The following is a 27734-nucleotide window of genomic DNA, read 5'->3' on the forward strand; positions in this document are numbered from 1 at the left end:
AAAAATGCCAGCAAAATAGTCTCATTCGTTTGTGCTGCAAAAATATTCATTTGTGCTGTTTTAGTTTTTGAGATATTAAACTAATACTTTTAGGTCATTCAGCGGCCACACAGCCCCACCACATGCTTCAAATTCACCCCAAATAGTCTCGTTCATTTGTGCTGGTGAAAGTTCCGTTTGGGCTGTTTCCATTATTAAAATATCACATATTTCATTATGGATGATGATGTCACCAGCCCCCCCGACATGCTCCACATTTAATTAAAATAGTCTCATTCTTTGTGCTGGTTTGTGCTGTAAAAATATTCTTTGTGCTGTTTTAGTTTTTCAGATAATAAAATAATATTTGTAGGTCATTCAGCGGTCACGTAGCCCAACACATGCTTCAAATTCACCCCAAATATTCTCGTTTATTTGTGCCGGTGAAAGTTCTGTTTGGGTTGTTCTTGTTATTAAAATATTACTCATTAAATTATGGACAATGGCGTCATCAGCCCCTGGACATGCTCCAAATGTGCAATTACTAGCACGGTATTAACTCATATTTTAGGTGAAAGTCTCAAATCTCATCCCTCTTTATCTATTCTAGTTCATCTATTTTAATATTTGTAATCCAACTCATGTTTCTTTTGTAACTTTTTAGATAACAAACCACGAGGAAGTGATTTCTCAAACGCTGACAACAGAAGAGGTCAAATCCAAAGTGTTAAATTTCCTCAGTAAGGTATGAAATTAGAGACTTGAGGACTTTTGGCTTTTATATCAACATTTGTCTGTGTAGTGCAGTGCCCCTTATACTGTATAGGTTAATGTATTGCTTCCTGTAGACTGTCTCACTGCAGGAGTCTGAGGAAACAAGACTAGAACGTCTGAAAGAGTGGAGGAGTGTTATAGAGAAACACTGTCAGCAAATGGAGAGTGAAAAAAGCCCATCTGCACACACACCACTTACTGAAGAGGTGAGTTCATGATGAGTTGATTTACTCTCCTGTTTGACACAACTATGGAACAAATGTTTAAAGAGTTCAGATGAAAGAGTGCAGATCTATAATGAGCATTTTTTTTTTGCATCCTATGTTTAAGTTTAGATACTCCATTAAACAGAACACTGCCCTTCCCCCCTCCCTAAATAGACTTATTTAACAAGTCACCTAGGATTAAATAGTTGTGTTGCCTTATTGGAATCCATTCATCTGATCGCTGGGTCTGGTGGAAGAACTTTTACATTTAATTTTTAGTGAAATTGTTAAACCTAAACACAGGAGTCTAAGAAAAATGTTCAAACTGGACTTCATACTAACTCCATAAATCTCCTGTGCCAGCCATGTGCGAAGAGGCCAAGACAGGAGACCAAAGCAGAAGAGGAGTACGAGCGATATCTCCAGACAGCAGAAAGTGCCTTGAAAGCCCTGCAGGCAATAGAGAGGTCAGAGCACAGCCCGTCTCCACCACAGTGGGTCAGGGCCAGACTTCAGCTCTTACAGACACTCATAACACAAATCAGCCCCACTGCTGAAGAGCAGTCCTGATTCAACCACAAAACCACCTCTACCTCTTGGCTGCATTATTTCATCTCACTACGTTTGTTTACGCAACATGTTTGTATAAAAGTTTATATGGGAAAAACGGTCACACCAAAGACTAGGAAGTTGTTTACTAAACTTGATTAAAATTGAGTGTTTTGTTAATTGTATAGTTAGTCTGTTGTCTTTATTGAATTTTAAAGTGCTCACTGTAATGGTGCATTTGAGAATTATCATATTTAACATTTTCTGAACCTTTTTTCACATATTCAGAAGCACAATTTGTAAACTGATTTTTCTGAGAGCCTTGACATATTACTACCATAATTCCAAAATGACATGGATAGATTCTTTTTAATGTTATAAAAATATACACTCACCAGCCACTTTATTAGGTACACCTGTCCAACTGTTTGTTAACGCAAATTTCTAATCAGCCAATCCCATGGCAGCAACTCAATGCATTTATGCATGTAGACATGGTCAAGACGATCTGTTGCAGTTCAAACTGAGCATCACAATGGGGAAGAAAGGTGATTTAAGTGACTTTGAACCTGGCATGGTTGTTGGTGCCAGACGGGCTGGTCTGAGTATTTCAGAAACTGCTGATCTACTGGGATTTTTCACGCACAACCATCTCTAGGGTTTGCAGAGAATGGTCGAGAAAATATCCAGTGAGCGGCAGTTCTGCAAATGCCTTGTAGATGCCAGAGGAGAATGGCCAGACTGGTTCCAGCTGATAGAAAGGCAACAGTAACTCAAATAACCACTCGTTACATCTGAAGAATGCAGAAGAGCATCTCTGAATGCACAGCACATCCAACTTTGAGGCGGATGGGCTACAGCAGCAGAAGACCATAGCGGGTGCCACTCCTGTCAGCTAAAAACAGGAAACTGGGCCACAGGCTCACCAAAATTGCACAATAGAAGACTGGAAAAACATTGCCTGGTCTGACGAGTCTCGGTTTCTGCTGCAACATTCGGATGGTAGGGTCAGAATTTGCCATCAACAACATGAAAATATGGATCCATCCTGCTTTGTATCAACGGTTCTGGCTGGTGGTGGTGTAATGGTGTGGAGAATATTTTCTTGGCACACTTTGAGCCCATTAGTACCAATTGAGCATAGTGTCAATGCCACAGCCTACAGTATTGTTGCTGACCATGTCCCTCCATTTATGACCACAGTGTACACATCTTCCGGCAGGATAACACGTTTCTTGTACATGACAATGAGTTCACTGTACTCAAATGGCCTCCACAGTCACCAGAACTCAATCCAATAGAGTATCTTTGGGATGTGGTGGAATGGTAGATTCGCATCATGGATGTGCAGCCGACAAATCTGCAGCAACTGCGTGATGTTATCATGTCAATATGGACCAAAATCTCTGAGGAATATTTCCAGTACCTTGTTGAATCTATGCCCTAAAGGATTAAAGCAGTTCTGAAGGCAAAAAGGGGTCCAATCCGGTACTAGTAAGGTGTACCTAATAAAGTGGCCGGTGAGTATATGAATAAATCATTCACAGTAAGAATCTTAAAATGGATTTCTGAAAAAAGTTGACTATTTCATGATGACATGACGTATAGTATGACCTTGTCTTGATTTGTTGTACACAGCACTAAATAGAAGATTATTATAATTCATTTCAATATTACAGTTACTACTGGAAGTTATATTTTAAATATTGTAAATGCTAGTTGATGCTGCACTGATCTAATCTGGCAGTTACTGCTGTCTGTCAGAGTTTGTTGGAAAATGATGCCAAACAGTCAAGACATCCCACAAGCCCGCAAACAGTGATTGAATGTGTACAGATGCTGAAAATAAACCCAGACGAGGCTAACACTGACCCTAAATCGCTCACAGACATCTCTGCTGGGTTCTATTGGTGTCTATCAGTGCAATGAAAATTTCCTTGTACTCCTAATCAAACGGTTATGAATTTCATCTGTTAAACACAAAGCAAAAGGAGCCATTGACTTCTATAGTAGGAACAGAACAAAATCTGTGGAAGTAAATGGCTGCTGTTGTTTTTTTTAACATTCTTTATTATATCTTGTGTTCAAGATATAAAGAAACTCATACAGGTTCGGAATAAGTGGAAGTAAATGATTTTCTTTTTTGGGTGAACTGTCTCTTGCTCAGTGGAAGACTGATTTATTTACTTTTAATCATAATATATTTACATTTAGTACTTAAGCAGAATATTTTGTCCAAAACGACTTACCACATAGGAGGGATTCATCAAGGCAATACACACAACACGTGCTAATTATACAAAGGAACTGTTTGTGCTAGAGTAAAGAGTGTTTCATAAGATCACAAACTTCTACCAGGGTTTCAGCAAATTAAATTTAAGACCCAAGACTATTATGAATCAAATTTTAGACTCATACAGTTTTTCGAATTGCCCAGTTATAAAAGATTTTTATTTTCCCTATCAAACTTTTTTTTGAATAATTTAATAAATGCTTATAATATTTTTGTTAATTCTGATTAAAATCCTTGAATATTGTCAAAATAATCAAACTCTAGTTGTACACTTTTTCCCAAAATAATCTTTATTTTTAAGAAAAAGGTTTTAAAATCTATAATAAACTAAATGTATGCACAACAGTCTGTCCAGGTCAGCTTCTTCAGCAGTAAATACATAGAGAACTTTTAAACACGTGTTATTATAAGGCAAATAATTAAAACATGATGGTAAATAGAGTTAAAATTACATTCTTAAAGCTTTACTGAGATGGATGGTTAGTGATTGTATGAGTCTTGGCCAGATTGGGTAGCTATACACGAACAAAGGAAACTGAAGACCTGTTCAAAAAAGATTTAAGACCTCCAACACAATATTTGAGTAAATTTAAGACCCCGCAGATACCCCGTGCTACACATACAGTAATGAAGCAAAGCAGGTCAGATACCATAAAACCATTTTATTTCATCAGCAGCTGATAATACAAATAAATTAAGTCAGGGTCACCTCTAGTGAACACAAATTAGAGTCTATATATTTCTTCTGAGAGTTGACGCTCTCAGTCCTCTAAGGCTCGCTGAACGTAAAAGCTCTATGGCACAAATAATTGACATTAAATGTGGGTCTATTTCGTGGTTATGTGCAACATGACTGAAGATTCTTAATAGAATTTGGCATAGTGAGGTCCATCATGCTATCTTAATAAACTACACAGAATTGTATTTTTACAGTAAAACAAGTTCTGTGGTGAAGGTAAACTGGTGGGATAACCTGAATACGCATAACTATTTTAAACCATAGTTCTTTATTTTTACATCAGTTGTGGTATACTTGACTGGCCTTTAGTGATAATGTCATGATGGCATACGCAGTGTTTTTATATGGGGATCTCTCATATGGCTTTCTGTAGAAGTGATCACCAAGCGTTCTCATCTTCCCAGTTGAGGTCATCACCCCAGCCTTCTGCCTCAGTCTGTGAAAACAAGTGTTCAGCCCATGATTCAATATTTGTGGTTTGCATAAGTTTCAACAACTGTAAAGGCGCATTCACATTTGACATCATGGCTAGATCATTGGCTCAACACCTGTTCGATATGAAATAGTAAACCTTTAGGATATTTTGAAGTCATCGTATTGGTACAATTCAATAGAAATTCGGAGAGATGCAAGCTTCTTTTTTTTAAAGGTCTGCCTGGAAAAAGTTCACAATACCACAAGTAAATACTAAAAAAGAGAGCCAGAGTTAACTGTGACAAATCATTTTAAATGCTTATCAGGATCCAGCTAAATGCTAGATTTGAAAAAAAGATTATTGACAATCGTTTTATTATTGACTGTGGGCTTTTATTCCTCAAAACAATTGCTTGGAATTAGGGATGCAACGATTAAGCGATTTCACCATTAACCGCGATTAACAACTAATTAATCATGACGAATTACAGGCTTCTCAACACCCTGTTTCTGCACGGAACTGCTGCAACTAAAAGTTACGCCAACAGTGGACTAATTTAAAGTTCCATGCTTGTACACTGAGGCTAATATGCACGCACACTGGGTTAAAGGCTGCTTTTAACTATGACTGAGGCTATTAACTAGGGGCCGTTCACATATCCCGTCTTTATATAAGCGCAAAGTTTGTTATTTCCTATGGAGGCGCACAGCTTGTCCCCGCATATTGGCAGCAATGTGCACACGCGCACAAGAGGCACGATATGCTCACGCTATCCAAGCTCACCTAGTTGAACAAATGCTGCGAGCGCATTGCAAGTCACATGACAAGAACTAGACCGGTCAGCTTCATACTTTGTATGGCATATACACATTTGTACTCCAAACAGAAAAAAGAAAATATCAAACAATTTTGTAATCTAGTTGATCAAAAGTGGCTTTCAAACAGAGGTTCAGCCGCCATCCACTACATTTGTTCTTTTCAAAAGGGAAATACTTGGCCAATATGTAGCGTAAATTTACATTAGACAAATACTATTTATTTAAGTACAGTTTTTCTCAGTGACTTTGGTCCATTTCTCAGATCACATTTGAATTTCTCAAAACTCCCTGTTCAATCTTCACATCATTGTGTCAGAAGTGCATATCAGAAAAGCAGTTTCTCATTACTACGAGCAAGTTGCGAATGCTTTTGTACCTCCATGCAAATGGTTCTGTGCCATTCTCTGCTGCTTCCTACATTATCAATTGCTTATGTCATGTTGATCAAAATGGATTATTCTGGTCTCTGTGGAATAGTCTCACCCCATAACATTTAATCCTTTGTATATGGCATAAGTCCTCACATGAAAAAATGGCTGAACAATATGTCACAATATTGTCATAATGCATTTTTCTACACATTTCCAGTAGACTTTTTTTTTCTAAATCTGTCTACAATTGGTACATTTTTCCAATAAAGGTGCATCTGAAAGGAGATTCCTGTTCACATTTCTACTTTTGATTGTTTTTTCTTTGTGCTATGCAGTGCTGTCTTTTTATTTCTGTATAAATGTCATGATCTGTCAACAAATTACAGTACAAACAGCAAAAACTAAATAAGTAAATAAAATTAGCCATAGTTTACATCAGAACAGCCCTCTAGAACACACTGTTATATTGACAAAATGACTAAGTGATTTGACTGTCTTATCTGTACACAATGACAGCAGGACTCGTCATTCTGACGACAATGACACATTCATTGACACAGAAATGTAGTTTTCGCCCGCCACGCAGATCATCGTTTCTGGACCGCTTCCTACCTACCGCCGAGGAAATGAAAGGTTCAGTAGACTTTTTGCTCTGAATGAATGGCTATTAACATGGTGTGAAGAACAGAAATTGCTCTTTGCCAATAACTGGAATCTTTTCTGGGAGCGTCCTAGGCTTTTCCGCGCTGATGGGCTGCACCCCAGTCGAGCTGGAGCTGAACTCCTGTCGGACAACATCACCAGAATACTTCGCTCTATCTGACTAGTAAGTAAAAATTCACAAAATTCACATTTTAGCCACACAGACTCCTATTCGTCCCACATAAATAACAGTAATGCATACCTAACTAACCACATAGAGACTGTGTCTGTTCCTCGTATTATTAGATCAAGAAACAAACGTACTGTGTGCTCCAAAAATAATCTATTAAGAATTAAACCAGAAAAAACACTAAAAAGTGAAAATACAAATTTCATGAAGCTTGGTCTCCTAAACATCAGGTCACTAGCACCTAAAGCACTTATCATAAATGAAATAATAACAGATAACAATCTTAATGCACTCTGTCTTACTGAAACCTGGCTGAAACAAAATGACTATATTAGTTTAAATGAGGCAACTCCTCCAGGATTCTTATATAAACATGAGGCTCGTCAAACTGGTCGTGGTGGTGGAGTCGCGTCAATCTTTAGTGATATTCTTAATGTTAATCAGAGAAACGGACTTATGTTTAGCTCCTTTGAAGTACTAGCGCTTAATGTTGTCCTTCCAAACACTATGCAAAAACCTATGTTATCTCTCGCTCTAATCACCATATATAGACCTCCAGGACCCTATGTCAATTTTCTAAAAGAGTTTTCTGATTTTATCTCTGACTTACTAGTTAAAACTGATAAAATACTAATTGTAGGAGACTTTAACATCCACATAGATGACGCTAACGACACATTAGGGCTCGCGTTTACGGACTTGCTGGTCTCACTAGGAATAAAGCAAAATGTTATTGGTCCAACTCATCGCCTAAAGCATACACTAGATCTAATTCTGTCTTATGGAATTGAGGTCACTGATGTAGACATTATACCACAAAGTGATGATATTACAGACCACTACCTCTTACTATATAAGCTGTGTTTACCTGAAATTAGCAGATCCGCTCCGATATATCGTCCTAGTAGAACTATTGTTCCATCCACTAAAGATGAATTTATAAATAACTTACCTGATCTTTCTCTACTTCGAAATGCACCTGCAAACGCAAATGACCTTGATGTAGTAACCAGCAGTATGGATGCCATCTTTACTAGCACTTTAAATACTGTGGCACCCATCAAACTAAAAAAGGCTAGAGAGAATAAAACTACACCATGGTATAATAGTCATACCCGCGCTCTCAAAACAGCAGCCCGTGCCCTGGAACGTAAATGGAAAAAAACTAATTTAGAAGTCTTTAGAATTGCATACAAAGACAGTATGTCCAGCTATAGGAGGGCTTTAAAATCTGCCAGGGCTGAGCACCTCCGCAAACTGATAGAAAATAATCAAAACAATCCTAGATTCTTATTTAACACCATCGCTACATTAACAAATAATCGGTCATCTTTGGAACAAAACGTTCCACCGCAAATTAGTAGTGATGACTTCATGAATTTTTTCAGTGATAAAATAGAAGGCTTTAGACAGAAAATAGGAGATATTAAACTTTCTGCACCGCCTTATACTTCAGATCCAGTAAACACGTCTCTGAATCTAAATAACCTACAGTGCTTTAAAATCATAGAACAGGAAGAGCTAGACAAAATTATAAATAGCTCTAAATTAGCTACGTGTATATTGGACCCAATTCCAACAAAGTTACTGAAAGAATTGCTACCTGTTATAGGAGAACCTCTTCTTAACATTATCAACTCTTCTTTATCTTTAGGCCATGTTCCAAATCCCTACAAGTTAGCTGTTATTAAACCTATTATTAAGAAACCACAACTGGAACCCAGCAACTTAGCTAATTATAGGCCTATTTCAAACCTTCCATTTATATCTAAAATACTAGAAAAAGTTGTTTCTGCTCAATTATGCTCCTTTCTGCAGACCAACAATGTTTTTGAAGTGTTTCAGTCAGGTTTCAGAGCTCATCACAGTACAGAAACTGCATTAGTGAAAATAACCAACGATTTACTCTTAGCTGCTGACCAAGGGTGCATCTCGCTATTAGTTCTACTCGATCTTAGTGCGGCATTTGACACCATTGACCATGGTATCCTTATTAATCGCTTAAAGTCTACAGGTGTCCAGGGACAGGCCCTACAATGGTTTAAGTCATACTTATCTGACCGTTACCAGTTTGTAAATATAAATGGACAGCCTTCACAAATCAGCCCAGTAAAATACGGGGTGCCTCAAGGATCAGTTTTAGGCCCTTTACTGTTTACAATATACATGCTACCCCTGGGAGACATTATTAGAAGACATGGGATCAGCTTTCACTGCTATGCAGATGATACTCAATTATATATTTCAACTAAACCTGACGAGACGTCTAATCTGTCCAAGCTAACTGAGTGTATTAAAGATGTTAAAGACTGGATGACCAACAATTATCTTCTCTTAAACTCAGACAAAACAGAATTATTACTTATTGGGCCTAAATCCTGTACACAGCAGATCTCAAAACTCGACCTACAATTAGAGGGATACAAAGTTAGCGTTAGTTCTACTATAAAAGATCTGGGTGTCATATTAGACAGCAACTTAACTTTTAAAAATCATATTTCCCATGTCACAAAAACTGCTTTCTTTCATCTGAGAAATATAGCTAAGTTACGAAGTATGCTATCCATCTCAGATGCAGAAAAGCTAGTCCATGCTTTTATGACTTCTAGGCTGGACTACTGTAATGCACTGTTTGCTGGCTGCCCAGCATCCTCTATTAACAAACTTCAATTAGTACAAAATGCAGCTGCCAGAGTTCTAACCAGGTCTAGAAAATTTGATCACATCACCCCAATTTTATCCTCCTTACACTGGCTGCCTGTTAAGTTTCGTATTGAATTTAAAATATTGCTTCTTACATATAAAGCTCTAAATAATCTAGCTCCTGCTTATCTAACCAATCTTCTGTCTCGCTACAATCCAACTCGCTCTTTAAGATCTCAAAACTCAGGACTTCTGGTAGTACCTAGAATAGCAAAGTCGAGTAAAGGAGGTCGAGCCTTCTCATCTATAGCTCCTAAACTCTGGAATAGCCTTCCTGATAACGTCCGAGGCTCAGACACACTCTCCCAATTCAAAACTAGATTAAAGACCTATCTGTTCAGTATACACCTAGTGCACCACTTAGGGGGCTTCCACACAGGTTATGCATCTTGCTGATATACACTGTGAACATCAGCTACGCTAATTATTTTCTTTATTCTCCATTTCCACCTGGGGATACTCTTCCCGAGGCCCTCAGACTATGCAGAGTCACTGATTCGATCCAAGACCAACGACGAGATGATCCCAAGGTTTCCATATCCTGGACCTGGCCGAATCCTGAACAACTACTGCAATGGTCATGGAAGAGTGGAGAACATGAGACTGTTTCCTATGACGCTCCAGAGACAGACGAGTCTTCGCTGAGGCCAGCTTCCAGCCTCCGCCACTGAGACTGCAGCTCTGCACAAGACGTTTGGCCAGCGGAGAAATTAAAATGGTCGTGCCCAACTGAGCCTGGTTTCTCTCAAGGTTTTTTTTCTTCACTTCCGCCTTTAGTGAAGTTTTTTTTTCCCTCTCCGCTGTCGCCACTGGCTTGCATGGTTCAGGATCTGTAGAGCTGCGCATCGTTGGATTTGCTCTTCAATATTTCGACTCTCAGTAGGGATTATTAAACCACACTGAACTGAGCTAAACTGAACTGAACTTAAACACTACAAACTGAACTACACTGTTCCTATTTACTGTGACCTTTTATGTGAAGCTGCTTTGACACAATCTACATTGTATAAGCGCTATACAAATAAAGGTGAATTGAATTGAATTGAATTTTGAGAAATGAACTAAGGATTTTGAGCAGGAGACTGGCTTTTGCAGGTAATGCATGGTCTTTTGTTATTTGAGTGTGTTGTTTTGAGAAACGCACTTACTGTTCTGCAAATTTCAATTCTGATTTGAGAAATGTGCCAAAGCGACTGAGAAAAACTGCATTCATTCATTGTTCTGTCATTTATATTCAGTGTAAAATTATTAACTGTTTAAATGCCAAAAACTCACTTATTTTTAAGTAAAAAATTGACTATTGTTTGTTTTTATTATTATTTTGTGCTGTATTAATTAGCTACTGAGCATCAGTAAATAACACTTAAAATATGAGGAGTATTTATGCAATTTTTTTTTGTTGTAAAAGTAGCGTTTTGAAATTGACTGCATAATAATCGTGAAACCGTGATTATTTCTCAGACTATAATCATACAACCAAAATCTATAATCGTTCCATCTCTAGTCGAGACCAGGTCTTATTGCACATTTTGTGGAGATACTGTATGATGCACCACTTGCATTGAAATCGCTCTTAAGCCAAGCAGGTTTCTACAAAATATACATTCATTTTCCTTTGGCTTAGTCCCTTATTTATCAGGGGTCGTCACAGCGGAATGAACCGCCAACTATTCCAGGTGACAGTGCTAACCACTTAGCCACCGTGCCTGTGCCCATGTAAAGGCTAATGTTTAATTCTTTTTTTTGTTTTTCACTGAACAGCAATAAGTCTGACTTCACCTTAAGGTCTAGGGCAAGGGTGCCCAATCCTGTTCCTGGAGATTTATCTTCCTGCAGTTTAGCTGTAACGTTGATCAAACACTCCTGTCTCTAATTACCAAGCGCTCCTTCAGATCCTACTTAGTTGGTTTAGCTGTGTTTGATCAGGGTTAGAGCTAAACTGGATCTAAGCTAGATCTCCAGGAACAGGGTTGAGCATCCCTGCTTAAAGGAAGAGCTCACCCAGAAATAAAACTAACCTCATCCTTAAAACTAACCTCTTCCTTATCTGGTTTTAAACAAAAACTATAGAATACACAAGACATGTCACTAGTAATCTTTTTAAATGGAGAAAAGTGTAATGGTGAATAAAGCCCTGCCTTTTAGTACAGGAGCCAATCATCGATCGCTATAGACTGACAATACTACGGGGGAGGGGCTTGGACCAGACGTGAGTTTCTGCAGATTTTGAGTGATTTGGATGTTTAGAAATGAAACTAAAGGGACAGTTGTTGTTTCATTTTATTGATGATTCCTAATTTGATGTTTCCCCATTCAGACAGAATGCCCAAGCATACTGCCTGAGAGGTGTTTCAAAGATGGCCGAAAAGTGAAATGACTCACCTTGAAGGGACTTTGTTTTAAACCTTTATGATTTTCTTTTCACAATATAAGAAATTTTGAAGAATGCTGGTTGCTGGGATCCATTGACTTTGTGGACCCATTGTAGGAAAAAATTTATTACTGTGGACATCAATTAGGGCTAGGTAATTAATCGGAAATTACAGATCCTATTAATCGACATTCAGATCCGTTAATCAATTTTCAAGGTAAATTTTTTCAATTACTTTCCCTACCAACTGTGGAGTCCTGTGACGCCGATATGTTAAGGTTAATTTATACTTATTTTATGATTTATACTTGCTATACTATTCTGACATTATACTTCTGCCAGGCGCACGCATACGGTCCGGCGCAGCCTTCACATACCCACGCACCTCTCTAACTACACATCACATTCATTTGTTTAGTGTTGATGTTCAATAAAGAATCATAGATAATAGATAGTGTGTGTGTGTTTACTTCAATTCTTTTAGAATCAAACAATGCACCCTACATTTAAAAATCTCTCACTTGAAATATGCGAGCGTATTTACTGTACAAAACTTGTCAGTGAAGTATGAAAGGCAAAAACAAAATAAATAAATTAAATGATCGTTCGTTAATCTTAATGGAGTTAAAATGTTTTCGAGATTTTGATTTTAGACCAAATTGCCCAACCCTAATGTCAATGAATTTTTAAAAATATTTTTCTTTTTTTTGAACAAGTGAAATGTGAGTTAATGATGACAGAATGTCAGGGTAAAAAGTCTAATTCAGACATTTCAAAGTCATGGAATTTTATATAGTTCATTTTATGGAATATCGGGGATTTGTCATTTTAAATTCGACTTCCCATTATCAAAATGTTTCCCAGTACTGGGTTGCAGCTGGAATGGCATCCACTGTGTAAAACATATGCTGGATAAGTTGGTGGTTCATTCTGCGGTGGCGACCCCTGATGAATAAAGGGACTAAGCCGAAGAAAAATGAATAAATTAATTTATCAATGTATTTTTTTTGCTATACCTTCTTTTTAAATCACATTTTTTGCCTATGCAGATGAGCTCTTACTATATCTGAATACACTGTAGTTTAATATAAAACAATGCAGATGGTGCAGCAGGAATTTAAACGATGTCCTGGCTGGCCAAAATCTACAGCAGTTTAAAAAATAATTACAAGCTTTAAATTGGTGTAATTAAAAAAAAAATTGGTGTTAAATTTATTGATTGCAGAAACAAAATTCTTGATGGACTGCTCAACACAACAGCTGCCTGTTTTTCTATTCATTATAGCTCATGACAATCAAGCTTTTAGGTCATTAAAAGTTTTTTTCAGACAATGGAAACCCTGGAATGTTCACTTGTGGGTGAACTATACCTTTAAATCGATGCTGAATAACACAGTTCAACTTACCTCAGTCATTTCAGCTGCAGCAAACTTGGCAGTGAGGCTCAGTGTATCTATGGATGGATCTGATGTTAAGTGTCCCATGACGTCTTCACTGGCTGAGCTCTCCACAGGGAGCAGAAGAGATGAGGAAGACAGCTTTATATCTGGGATCATGTCTGCAAAGAAGTCTAGTTCTGGGTCTGGTTCAAGCTTCTTCTTCACCGCGATGGTGAACTCCTCGCCGAGACTTCCAGCTGCAGGGCTTCTGATTGTGCTTTTTGGCTTGGCCTCTGATGATAAGCTTGTTTTGTTGGGTTTGAGGGCGTTCGCTTCCTGGTTCCAGCCAGTGTCCCATGAGGACATATGGTTGTGATCTGAAGCGCTTTTCATGCTAGGGTTCAATCTGAGTGCTTCTGATGGCCTTAGAGGTCCAGCGCTATGTTCAGACAGTGATAATGCAGTGCTTTCTGATGACATCTTTGGTACAGAGACTGGCAAATGAGTGAAGGGCGACTGGTCCGAGGTCACTTCAGAGTCCTCAAAATCATCCCAGGGTTCCTCACCATCATCCTCTTTGTGAGCTTGTATAGTGGAGTTTCTCTGATCTGGGATGTCCACTGACTGAATGCTGATCTGGACTGAATGACTCTTGTCTTTCTCCGTCTCCTCCGTGTCACTCCAGTTAGGCCAGTCTTCATCAGGTCTCACCTCTCCGTTACTTTTCCTGCTCTGCTCAGCTTGTGTGCCCATTCTGTACCCATTTAAAGGGAAGGACATCTCGCTGCTAAATACTGGAGAGAACACTTGATTTAGAAAGAGTTGCACATAAATTCTTTCTATTTAAAGACACATTCAAGAGTTCACACTTAGCTGATGATTGATTATAAAGCGTGTTTGGCATGCTGTCCCGGGAGAGAGCCCTGAGCTCATGAGATCCTCAAGCTCTGGACTCTCTCCCATTTGTAGGGTGAGAGGGGAGATTGAGTTCAGGTAGATCTCAAGAACTCCCCTGCTTATTTGTGGCTAATGGTGAATTGCTTTATGAGGGAAAAATAATGTTGGCTAAGAACTTGACTATGGTGCCGATTTGGTTTAGTCAATTTACAGTGCTTTCCACACATAGACTTTACCTGAGTGGGCCACCCAGGTATATTAATGGCCGCCCAAGTATATTTGGTGGTGACACATGAATAATACTATTATTATCATCATCCTTTTACTCTTTTTTTTTTTTTATCCATCCAAGAAAGCCAAACATTCGTAATCGATTACCAGTGGAAAATCTTCTCTCGCTCTGCACGTTTCCTACTGCTGGTTCTCTGTGCGCGAGAACTGTCAACACTCGCACAATCTCACGTGCTCTGCAGACACACAGAGACGCGCCTTTTGCACCAAAATGCATCCGACCGTAGTTTCTGAATCTCCTAAAATGCCCGGGAATTGGGTTTTACTTTCGCTTTCTAAAGTCGCCGTTATTTGTATGAGTTTTTGCATTTCCTTCTCACACAGCCACAAGAGAAACATTAAATGATTAATCAGTGAATAAACGACTCAGATAAACTTTACTATATACTCGGAGAGAACAAAATATACTGGCTGCAAAATTTTTGTACACCATTAGAAATGGCTAATCGACTAATTTAAATAATCTACACTTATTATTCTTGTAATTATCATAATTTTTAGCAATAATGTCTATTTTATTCCTATTTTCTGTTATTTCTCATTTGCTATATTTTATCAATTTAATGATGCTAATATATTACATACTTCATACATGTCTAAAATGCTTTGGCAATACTGTACTATATTATGCTTTATTGGCATGACATTATAAATGTCATGCCAATAAAGCAACTTTAGAAAGGGAGAGAGAGCAGCCTGTCAATGAGTGCACATGGCTCCTAAACAGCATAAAAGTTAGAGAAATCACATTATTTTTGTTTGTCGCATGTATGAGTAAATGGTGTGTTTCAATCCGGCTCCCACCGCAAGTATATTTCAAACCTGTGGGAAGCACTGATTTACTTGTCTTTGGTCAGTGGGAGGAACCCAGGGAAAACCCACGCGAGCATGTAAAATCCACACAGAAACTTCACTGGTTCTAATCTTTACTAGGCCAGTCGATGTTCTAGCTGTGACACAACAGTGCTGACCACTGGGCTGCCATGCCATTCAATCTAGAAAGAAGGGGAGGAAGGAGGGATTCTTCAAGACAAAGAGAAGTGTGATAGGAAGACTTTGGTTGTTTATAGTGACTTGGGAGAATGGAGAATCATGTGATAGTTAATGAGGGTCCAGTCATGGTCAATCATGTGATCCTCTCAAAACTAGTTCATAAATAAACTTCACAAAGAGATGAAGCAGTAGAGAACTATGTTTTTTGACATACCCGTCCTTTCTGAAATGTGCTCAGATGTGGTCTTTTCAGCTGCTTGGAAGGCGTACATATTGTCTAGAACCACCTTTTGGTCCTCTGAGCCTTTGGAGAACAGATTCAGGACCTTTGGCGGTTGTGAGATATGTGGATGTGATGACCCAACGATATGCACAGGTGATGCTTCAGAGAAGACAAAAAAAAAAAGTTACATTATAAATGTGCATATACAAGTACATTAGCGCTCAGAAGTTTTTTGAACACTTTAATGCAACTTTAAAGTGTTTAAATAGTAATTAAATTACTTCTTCCAGGGCCATTTGTTTATCCAAGTTGATATTAAGCCGCACTATATTGGTGTTTCGTAACATCTAGTTTTTATGAGGTGGGTTGTTAGCCCAACGCTCAACCCCAAATCTGGAGGACCAGGACATACACACATACACTAGGAAACCCGGAGGAAACCCACACCAACACAGAGAGATCATGCAAACTCCACACAAAAATATCAACTGGCTCAGCCGGGGCTCGAACCAGTGACCATTTTGCTGTAAGGCAACAGTGCTAACCGCTGCACCACAGTTGCCAAATAGTAAATATTAACCTAAAATATTAAAGGAAAAGTTCACACAAAAACTGAAAATTGTCATCATTTACTCACTGCACTGGTTCAAAACCTAATTGAGTTTCTTCTGTTGAACACAATCTTTTGATATTTAGAAAAATGAGGGTAGGTAACACCCATTGACACGTATAGTATTTGTTTTTCTACTATGCAAGTTGATGGATGCCAGCAACCAAAATCTTCTTCAAAATATCCTCTTTTGTGTTTAAAAGACGACACAAGGAAGTATAAACAATGAGGTCATTTTAGGTGAACTATCCCTTTGACAGGTATATTGTTGTAATCAATGTCATTCATCACAATTTTTTATTTCATTTTAGGTTTAAGTTTATGAAAAGACTATGAATGGATGTCATTTATGTACAAACTACTGACACAGCAGTGTCGTCAAAACGATCAATCTGACCAACTGTTCATCTCAAGCGTTTCAATTTAACTAAAGCAAAGACCCTTTTCACATTTCTGGGTTTCTCAGTAGCGGAAAGCGTCATGGTTGGGTAAACTTAAAGCGCAGTGAATGGGAAAGCACAACAAATAATTTATTATTTTATTTATAAATAATTACAAAATTTATTACAATCCTATTTGCTGAAATAATAAAAGAACAATTCCGCGATTCCTCGAAAAAAAAAAAAAAAAAAAAAAAACTGAGACTGATGATGGCAGCCAGAGGAGAAAATAACGTCAAATCAGCCCAATAGCCGGCGCCAGTGGTGTAGGGGTTAGTGCTTTGACATATGCACTGCGGTGCTCACGGTGACCCGAGTTCGATTCTCGCCTCGTAGTCCTAAGCCAATCCTTCCCCTCTCTCTGCTCCCCACACTTTCCTGTCAATACTCTCTACTGTCCTATCAATTAAAGGTGAACACCCCGAAAAAAATTATTATATAAAAAAAAAATATATATATCAGCTCTATTAGAAACACCTCGCATAAGCAGTAATTAGTTTTTTGTAATTTGACACAAAATGATTTAATGCATTAATAAATGCATATAAATGTTCATACGTTTATAAAAATAAATAAATAAATAAATAAAAATAATAATAATAATAAAAAAAAAAAAAAAAAAAAAAAAAAAAAAAAAAAAAAAAAAAAAAATCGAAATATTCAAAAATGTCAGGGTTTAAGATTATGATGACCGTTATATGAGTCATAACAGTCTTGTGAAAAGGGACCATCAGCAAGTCTTTACTGATCTACAGTAATCTGGCTATAGGGCTTTATTTTCATTCCTCTACATGTGTGGACATTCAGTGGAATGACGTCGTGTCTCGCAGCACCACGGTGCTACAGAAATTGTGCAATTTCTCAGTCAGCTCTTGCAGCCTGAATGATTTTTACAATAGGAAGAAAAGAATGGCTAAACCTGCCAAAATACAGGTGCATTTAAAGTAAATAAGTGATCTCCTTTAGCAAAACACAGAGAAGGTGTGCATGTTTTGATTAGCATGTTAATATAAGTGCATTAGCAGACATGTCTTACTCTCTGGAGTGACTTCGGTGGACTTGGTGAAGTTTGGTGTGGTCCGTTTAAAAACTTTGGTTCTTTCTCCACCAACAACCACTTGTGCACCGAGCAAAGGGACGAGCACAGCCAAGCTCTGTAGTGTCATTGCAACAAGAGAGTCATTTGTGTCTCGCATTCCCAACAAAACCTGCATGACAAGAGTGTGAGAAATCACTATCACAGTGGAAATATAGTATCAACGTAAAAACATCCGGGATTCAATCACTTTCACTCTGGCGTATTTGCCTTCTTTATCAGGGGTTACCACAGGACAATGAATTGTCACATTTATTCACCCATTATCGAAAGATTACCAAGCAGTCGAGTTACCTGAGGAAGAATCTGTTTTTTGAGTTCTTCATGAGGAAAGAATTCAGCGTAGACGTGAATGTGGGAGAGAAGCACAATCCTGACATGCTCCTCGTTCACCTTGTAGAGCTTAAGGAGATGAGGAACCACATATCTCCGGTACAGAGACAAAGACAGGAGACACTCCTCCCCAGCGCTCACACTCGAGTCTGTACATCACAAAACAAACACTTTGCATCAAACTACTATTCACACCTGGGTAAACTTTAAGGATCTTTACTGGCTGCTTCTACCTTGCTTGGGCCGCAAAAGGTGAGGAAGAAAGCTTTTTACAGCCATGGGCTCAGCAAAAACCAAAGAATTGAGCAGTTTAGAAGCCAGACGTGTAGCAATTAACTCCTCTGGGAGGTTCTGTACCCGGTCCAAGAGAAACCTGCAGAGACAAGCAGCTATTTAGTCCACGTCACACTTCCAGAGTAATAAAATAGTGCATTTGAGGGGGAGACTTACTTGAAGAATTCATTCTTCTCCTCCTCGTTTTTGAGGGTCAGACTCTTCAGAAAATTCATGATATCTAAGAAGTCATTTCTGTAAGAATTTAATTATTTTAAATATTTACAAATCATCCTAATCATATACTACTAATATTAATTTGCTTGCAACTTTGCATGTCAAGTAGCTGTCATTAGTGTGTAAGAGGACTGTCTGGTTTAATATCAGCTAACACTTCATTTTGATGGTCCCGCAACAGACCATCTACTGGCTGCAAGTAACTTTGCAAGTGCATGTTATTTTAATATATTAACACCAGCCTAAATGTCTACCGAGAGTCCTGTGAGAATTGGTTGACATATAGTTGAAAAGTTACTTATAGGCATGCACCGTAACAGTTCAGAAGTAAATGCCATGGATAAAGTGAACAGACAACCTAAACTATATATATATATATATATATATATATATATATATATATATATATATATATATATATATATATATATATATTGCGTGCACATGCCTATACTCAACAAAGAGGACCATCAAAATGAAGTGTAACAATCAACTATCATTAACATACAGTACATCAGGAAAGTATTGATAGTGCTTTACTTTTTCCACATTTTTTATGTTACAGCCTTATTCCATAATGGATTAAATTTATTTATTTCCTCAATATTCTACACACAATACCCCATAATGACAATCTGAAAAAAAAAGATTTTTTGAAATTGTTAAAATGTGTTAAATTAAAAAACCTGAAAAATCACATGTACAGAAGTATTCACAGCCTTTGCCGTGAAGCTCTAAATTGAGCTCAGGTACATTCTGTTTCCACTGATCATTCTTGAGATGTTTCAGCAGCTTAATTGGAGTTCACCTGTGGTAAATTCAGTTGATTGGAGATGATTTGAAAAGGCTGTCTAAATAAGGTCCCAGGGTTGACAGTGCATGTCAAAGCACAAACCAAGCATGAAGACAAAGGAATTGTCCGTAGTGCTCCAATGAGCACAGTGGCCTCCATCATCCATAAGTGGAAAATGTTTGGAACCACCAGGACTCTTCCTAGAGCTGGCCGGCCATCCAAGATGAGTGATCGGGGGAGAAGGACTTTAGTCAGGGAGGTGATCAATAACCCGATGGTCACTCTGTCTGTGCTCCAGCGTTCTTCTGTGGAGAGAGGAGAACCTTACAGAAGGACAACCATCTTGCAGCAATCCACCAATCAGGCCTGTATGGTAGAGTGGCAAGACGGAAGCCACTCCACGCCAGGAATTTGCCAAAAGGCATCTGAAGGACTCTCAGACCATAAGAAACTAAATTCTCCGGTCTGATGAGACTAAAACTGAACTCTTTGGAGTGAATACCAGGCATTATGTTTGGAGAAAACCAGGCACCGCTCATCACCAGGCTAATACCAGCCCTACAGTGAAGCATGGTGGTGGCAGCATCATGCTGTGGGGATGTTTTTTAGCAGCAGGGACTGGAAAACTAGTCAGGATAGAGGGAAAGATGAATGCAGCAATGTACAGAGACATCCTGAATGAAATCCTGCTTCAGAGTGCTCTTGACCCTGGACTAGGGTGACGGTTCATCTTCCAGCAGGACAATGACCTAAAGCACACTGCCAAAATATCAATGGAGTGAACTTGACGAATGTCCTTGAGTGTCCCAGCCAGAGCCCAGACCTAAATCCTATTGAACATCTTTGGAGAGATCTGAAAATGGCTGTACACCGCCGCTTCCCATCCAACCTGATAGAGCTTGAGAGGTACTGCAAAGAGGAATGGCCAAAAATTCCCAAAGACAGGTGTGCCAAGCTTGTGGCATCATATTCAAAAAGACTTGAGGATGTAATTGCTGCCAAAGGTGCATTAACAAAGTATTAAGCAAAGGCTGTGAATACTTATGTACAAATAAATTTGCAACAATTTCAGAATTTTTTTTTTCACATTGTCATTATTGTGTGTAGAATTGAGGAAATAAATGAATTTAATCCATTTTGAAATAAGGCTATAAACATGAAAATATGTGGAAAAGGTAAAGCGCTACGAATACTTTCGGGATGCACTGTAAATTGTCTCCATTTATTTGGCCAAAATTAACTGTTAAAAAGTAATACATTGAAACTTCATTACAATTTCAAACGTATGAATACCATTATGGCAAAGCAGAATTTTCAGTTCAAAGTTGATTTTCAAAGGACACCTTTCAATGAACAACAATAATGCATACATATTTAATAGCATATTTTTGAAGAGCAAACCTGAAGAAGTTGTGAGTCAGCAGAGTGCTAAGAGATGGACGAGACTTGTGGTCAGGGGTCAACAGGCTGGCCTGCAGCATGTTCTTTAGACTCACCAACAAATCATCTGAGACTGAGACAGAACGTTCGGGTGAAGGTTACAAAGATGGGAGCAGACATGACCAAATAAAAGGAGGGAATGGAAAAACATTACAATTTAGTATGTGAGACTAAAAGAAAGTAAAAAAAACAGCGCACATGTTTTTAGTAAAACTCTGCTCCAAAATACATGCCAAACCATTGCATCATCATCATTGCATTGCTCAAGTGGATCAATTTGTTCTTTGAACATGAGGGCATTATAGAATGGAAAACCCATCTTTAAAGAGCCTCTGGCATGCTAAATTGTTTTTAAAACATAGTTGTTAGTCCATTAACAACTATGTCACAATGTCTGAGCAGTAAAGGCTTAGCAGCTGCAACAACATGATGAATCTGAGACACTCAGCCTGCTTTAAATGCATCTGGTGAATTAGGAGTGTTACTAACCATGTCCCGTCAGCAGTGGAAGAAGGGTCTCCACCATCACCCCAAATGAAAAAGCGTCTCGGGAGTGGGCATGCTTTTCGGGAAGAGTTTTGAATCCTTCAAGCTACAAATAATTAATATTATATAAAAAAAAACACATTACATTACTGAGTCAGAATGATCAGGATTGCTGTCAGCCTGCAATTTTGTCCCAGACCTTATGGCAACAAACTGGATTATGATGCAACAAGGAGACATTTACTTGATTCAAATACAGCAAAAAGTCAGTCATCTCTTGTGTGTCATTACATTTACATGAATTATTCAGGATCCATAACAACAGTCTTCAGTGTGACATGATGCTTCAGAAAGCATCCTAATATACTGATATGGAGTGCTTTATTATTAGTAGTTGAAAAGAGTTAAAATTGTATTTGTTTTATATAGTTCTTACCTTCTCCTCAGGAGGAATGGCACCATTTTCTCTTACGTTCTGGATACTATTAAGAAACTGGAGAAAATAAATAAATTATTTACACAACACAGAGTTACTGTAGTCAACTTTGTCTAATTTTTAACACAAATTCCCTTTAAAAATCTTTTGGAAAAAGCATTTGAGAACCCAGGAGTAAACAGGATTTCTACCTCTGGAGTTGCCTCTGAAAACTTGCAGACAGTCTCCATCCCACCAAGCTTCCAATGACCATCTTCACTGACGAAAACTGAGGATATGCACACATTGTTGTGACTTGATTTGCCCTAAAAGACGCAGAAAAAAGAAAAATGAGTATATTATGCCTGTGTTTAATTAAATACCATAGGCTATACCAGTGGTCACCAAACTTGTTCCTGGAGGGCCGGTGTCCTGCAGATTTTAGCTCCAACCCTAATCAAACACACCTGATCAAGCTAATCAAGGTCTTACTAGGTGTATTTAAAACATCCAGGCAGGTGTGTTGAGGCAAGTTGGAGCTAAACCCTGGAGGGACACCGGCCCTCCAGGACCGAGATTGGTGACCCCTGGGCTCTACGTAAGAATTTTAATGCATTAACCACTTTTGTGCCAATTAACAGCTTGTAATGAATCTTTCCTGACTTCTTAAGATTTATATTTTTATGTAAATGTCAAATGGTGACGTGGACACACATTTCCAACATTCTTGTTCTGACACATGAAACTGATGCTTACACAATGTTAAGTTGATGCCAATAGAGCTATTCTGTATGGAAATGATAGTTTATTATGCAAAGAAAATAAATATTTTTACATGGCTAGGTCAATTACTCAAAATATCATATCATTACTATTTTAAATTATTTATTCTTGAAATTTATATTGTTATTGAAAGCACATACACTGGCCGCTCATTTATTACGTACACCTTACTAGTACTGGGTTGGACCCCATTTTGGCATAACTAACTGCCTTAATCCTTCATGGCACAAATTCAACAAGGTACAGGAAATATTCCGCAGAGATTTTAGTTCATATTGTGATGATAGCATCATGCAATTGCTGCAGATTTGTCGACTGTGTATCCATTATGTGAATCTCCCGTTCCACCACATCTCAAAGGTGATCTATTGGATTGGGATCTGGTGACTGTGGAGATCATTTGAGTACAGTGAACTCATTGTCATGTTCAAGAAACCAGTCTGAGATGATTCGCGCTTTTTGACAGGGCATGTTATCCTGCTGGAAGTAGCCATCAGAAGATGGGTACACTGTGGTCATAAAGGGATGAACAACAATACTCAGGAACAATACTCAGGAAGGCTGTGTATTCTGTTGACACTATGCTCAATTGGTACTAATGGGCCCAAAGTGTGCCAAGAAAACATCCCCCACACCATTACACCACCAGCCTGAATTGTTAATACAAGGCAGGATGGATCCATGCTTTCATGTTGTTGACGCCACCATCAGAATGTCGCAGCAGAATTGGAGACAGGCAACGTTTTTCCAGTCTTCTATTGTTCAACATTGGTGAGCCTGTGCGAACTGGTGGGGGGACGGGGGGTGGCCTGAGGACCGGAATTAAGAACCACTAATCTAATGTGACTAAGCAGCTTGTTTTGAAAATGGGAGGTTTCTTATTGGTCTATCAGTGGAAAGGTGTTTCTGATTGTTTTTCGCTTTAAAAACTGAATGAATAAATGAACTTTGCTGTGAATATTATCAATTTTGCATGCAACAGCAATAACCCAACCAAAGCAATTTTTTGTTTAAAAGATGTCTAATACAGTAGACGACGTCCAAACAGTCTACTTTGAGCAGTCAGTGAGAATCTAATAGAAGTCTAACAATAGACTAGTCATCATATAGACTTCACATGTAGTCATTTGCTCCAGTCTATTTGATGACTAGTCGATTTTAGGACTAGTTAGACATCTATTAGATTTTCACTGACAGCTCAAATTAAGCCTCGTTTTAGCCAAGATGTCTATGTTTGGACGTCTATATGCCTTTTAAGCATAACAAATGCTGGAAAGTTGTAACTCTCACCCTGTCATGTAGAAAGACTAGTGCTTGCAGCAGGTCATAGAGGCCTGCACAGATCTCCTCAGCAGAAAGATTGTCTAGCAGCCGTTTTAATGGTTGAACTGGCTCTGTCACTAAGTGTATGCCTCCATCCTGCACTGAACATGACAGAAAGCGAAGAAGACACGGATGCCTTAATGTCTTCAAATGCTGCAAGGGAAGATTAAAATCAGGTTACTCACCTTCACATGACATTACATATGGGTAGTTGACATGTAGGAATGACATTAAATTAAAAAATATATATATTACATGCCAGCAACCAAGGCTATTTTCATGGCACGAACATTCCATTAATAAATATACAGTTAAAAACAAGAAAGAATTGAATGTAGAAATTAAATAAGATTTTTAGTGTTAATACTTGACAGAAATTCTAAAATTTGTCCTGGTTTCAATGTTAAAAATGTCCTTAAAAGAGATTATTTCATAAAAAAGTCTTCAGGACAGTCCAGTAAAATGTGTTTTACAGTAAAGGGAACTGTGCTTGACATGTAGGAGGTAAAAAAAAAAGCTTTTCTTGTAAAACACTGCTTAAGAAGATTTTTTTATATATTTATGTTGTTTAAAGTCTGTTTGAGAAAATATAAGGCATCACTAATTTCATCATCCATTCTTTTACAGTTTTTATTATGTTTACTGAACTGTACTATAAAATGTCCTATGGTGTGACTGCAAAACTTAAGAAAAACAACTCTTAATTAATAATATACAAATAGTGTGTGATTTATCTTAATATTAACCCTCTGGACACTTATCTTAACACTTATAATGCTATTTATTTTATATGAGATTATGAATATTTTTTTTTACCTTGTTGGACATTTTTAATAAATAGGGGTGTTACACCAAAGGCCAACAAAACTTAAATTTATAGTGGTTCCAAAAAAATTAACAAGTGCACTTATGGGCTACATCAGTGTTCCTCAACCACGTTCCTGCAGGACCACCAACACCGCATGTTTTGGATGTCTCCTTTGTCTGTCACACTTTGGTTAAGGAGACATGGAAAAACGTGCAGAGCTGGTGGTCCTCTAGGAACGTGGTTGAGAAGCACGGCTACACAGAGGGTTTCAGTCACATGATTTTGAAATGGAATCCTTCAACTAATTAAAGTTTTCTGTGGAACTGCCAGAAAGATTTGCATATAGTGTCACTTCAGAGGACATGATTTTCAGTGACAAAATGTATGAAGTTCTATGTTTTAAAGAATGTTAAGCTGCTTTGACACAATCTACATTGTAAAAAAGCTATAGAAATAAAGATGAATTGAATAGAAATATGGATGACAATAATAATTACCATTTACTAAAATAGCCACTTGATGCATTTATCAATGAATTTTTATGATTTTCTTTTTAATTTATAAGAATTGTAATTTAATGAATTATGTTTAAGACCAGGGGTGCCCAAACTTTTTCGTATGAGGGCCAAAAACCAAATATCATTGATATCTATGAGCCGAAGATAAATATACCAAACTATTTACATTTAATTTGCCATGAATCACTTCCTAATTCCTTTCATAATATAAAAAATAAAAAGTAAACATTACTTCTAGTTATGTTAACTAATGCAGTATAACTTTTTAATAGGGGTTTTCACCTTTTAATGGACAGGACAGTAGAACATTGGCAGGAAAGCATGGGGAGCAGAGAGAGGGGAAGGATCGGCACAGGACCCCGAGGCAGAATCGAACCCGGGTCGCGTGAGCACTGGAGTGCATGTGCCGACACCACCACCACGCCATTGGTGCCGACGTATGTACATTTTAAACTAAATCTGATTTACAGCATTTAAATTGAAACATTTAATTTCAGATAGCTCTTTTGTAGCTTAACAATAAAACAAACAAATTAAAGGTTACATTAAATTTGAAATGGCAATCTCTAAACACGTCTTAGATGGGATAGTGGGCCAATTAAAAGGTTACCATGGGCCAACTTTGGCCCGCTGGCCATAGTTTGGGCATCTCTGCTTAAGAGTCACACCATACAACAGTTTTGAGATTTGGCTCAAAAATTTAACAACACAGCAGGTTTTATAAGAGGAGGTGCAAGGAAGTCAAGAAATGTTTAACAATTTACAACATTTTAAATGATGTCAATATTAATTATATAAATATTTGTAATGTGCGACAGTAAAAAAAATGCAATATCATGTCAACAACCAATGCACACATTATATACTTAATAATAACATAATAAATAAATGAGTAACACGTTATTTTAATGGTCCATTTGAGTATTAGTAGACTGTCTGCTTAATATCTGCTGATACTGCTATAACAGACTATAAGAAACTTTGCAAGTACATGTCAACTTACATTAACCCCAACCTAACAGTCTACTTATAATCTCATGAGAATTAGTTGGCATGTAGATGCAGGGTAACTTAAATTCAACAAATGGACCAACAAAATAAAGTGTAATCAATAAATTATTTTATAAATAATATAAAATCCTTTTTTATTATCCCATGCCCTTACTCTAAAACGAGGAAAACACTGTACATTACCTCCCACACATGATGTGTGAGGTAATAATTAAGTCTCTACTAACTTTTGACAAATGCATGCCAGTGATTAGGATACTCAATGTTTCACTTATACCTTAGCAGCTTTATTGACTTTATCTTCATTGTCTTGCTTATGCACAAACACAGAGGCAGGCTTGCCATCCCGGAGGAGGGCAGAGAACATGGTGAGACCAGAGGGCAGCGTCAGCAGCGGCTCCTCTAGCACACAGCTTGGCAGGGCACTGCTCTCGGCACCCATCCTGAGCTGGTATCGTCTGCCTATCACACTGTCAGGGAACACATCAGAATGAACATCAGCACCACAATAACATGACAACGCAACAACCAAGACTTTTCATCTTTTAAAGTTTGAATGCATTCAGTAACATGCAATTAAAAGCAGCATGCAAGATGTTAAAAAAGTAGCACAAGTTTTTATTATTTACATTCAATGTTCCAACTTGGAGAAAGATTACTGGCAATTATTAGCATATGGCTGATATGAGTTTTCCAAACATGTCAGTTTTTTAAAAGAGCATTTTAATACAGTGACCACTTATAGAATTAATCTGGACAAGCTCTTCTTCATACACAGGACTCGTTTCGCATTTTAATTGTCCTCGTTGTTATGTTTATCTTGTGTGCGGATCTAATGCCTATACATGACAGCTGTACAGCGAACAGTGTACCTGTATGTCGGATTCACCTCGCAGGAAACGAATTGCCTACGAATAACCGTTTTCTTTTCCCGCAGACACCATGATTGCAAAAACTCTCCGCGTTTGCTCTACTTTAACTTCGGCCAAGCGGACAAACACTTTGAATTCATGTTCTCGCCGACGAACCAATTGATTTGTGACAGACAAGATCAAAAATGGCACGAGAAACAACTTCCTGTTGGCAAATGGTAAACACCGGTTGTTCCTGTTATAGATTTGGACGAAACCATCTTGTTGTACAGGGGTTATTGACTTTGTATGTCAGCAATAAAACGATAATAAATCAACAAAAACAGACTTTTTAGCGTATTATTTTACGCAGCCGTGTATATTAAAACACTTTTTAATGTCCATTGCGACTGTACATGAAAGTAGTTCAAAGATGACTGTTCCATATAGTCGCTTCGTATCCACAGAAATATCGTCAGTGGTT

At 37.9% G+C, this 27734-nt stretch overlaps 2 protein-coding genes across 5 annotated transcripts in view; one reads left to right on the top strand and one right to left on the bottom strand.

Annotated features, from left to right (window-relative positions):
* Positions 1-10900, top strand: part of firrm (fignl1 interacting regulator of recombination and mitosis) — a 25090-nt gene extending 14190 nt beyond the window's left edge. For 2 of the 4 annotated variants that reach the window (XM_056481520.1, XM_056481521.1), the window contains exons 23-25: positions 644-724; positions 828-959; positions 1323-1693. In XM_056481520.1, coding sequence (XP_056337495.1) covers positions 644-724; positions 828-959; positions 1323-1529 — 420 coding nt within the window. In that variant the 3' untranslated portion in view covers positions 1530-1693. Of the gene's footprint in view, positions 1-643; positions 725-827; positions 960-1322; positions 1694-6660; positions 6971-10149 lie in introns of those variants that run through there. The other 2 variants (XR_008839585.1, XR_008839586.1) reach the window with 2 other exon arrangements.
* Positions 4449-27493, bottom strand: scyl3 (SCY1-like, kinase-like 3). The gene is made up of 14 exons (XM_056481523.1): positions 27272-27493; positions 26677-26869; positions 24030-24215; positions 22169-22282; positions 21978-22034; positions 21545-21647; positions 21017-21128; positions 18763-18840; positions 18546-18685; positions 18274-18461; positions 17920-18091; positions 15825-15992; positions 13457-14223; positions 4449-4976 (listed from the first exon to the last, which is right to left on the bottom strand). Exons 2-14 carry the CDS (start codon positions 26839-26841, stop codon positions 4920-4922), a joined length of 2307 nt encoding a protein of 768 aa, XP_056337498.1. The 5' UTR covers positions 26842-26869; positions 27272-27493; the 3' UTR covers positions 4449-4919.
* Positions 27494-27734: the final 241 nt, after the last annotated feature.

The sequence above is a fragment of the Danio aesculapii genome, chromosome 20 (assembly GCF_903798145.1).
Source record: "Danio aesculapii chromosome 20, fDanAes4.1, whole genome shotgun sequence".
Classification (NCBI taxonomy): Eukaryota; Metazoa; Chordata; class Actinopteri; order Cypriniformes; family Danionidae; genus Danio; species Danio aesculapii.

What these genes read in the sequence shown, in the direction of transcription:
- scyl3 (XM_056481523.1), bottom strand. Translation starts at nt 26,841, where the DNA reads ATGGGTGCCGAGAGCAGTGCCCTGCCAAGCTGTGTGCTAGAGGAGCCG. An exon ending in TAGTCTTTCTACATGACAGG is followed by an intron (nt 22,283 to 24,029) that starts GTGAGAGTTACA and finishes TGCGTCTTTTAG; the next exon opens with GGCAAATCAAGTCACAACAA. An exon ending in CTGCAGCTGAAATGACTGAG is followed by an intron (nt 4,977 to 13,456) that starts GTAAGTTGAACT and finishes TTGTTTTCACAG; the next exon opens with ACTGAGGCAGAAGGCTGGGG.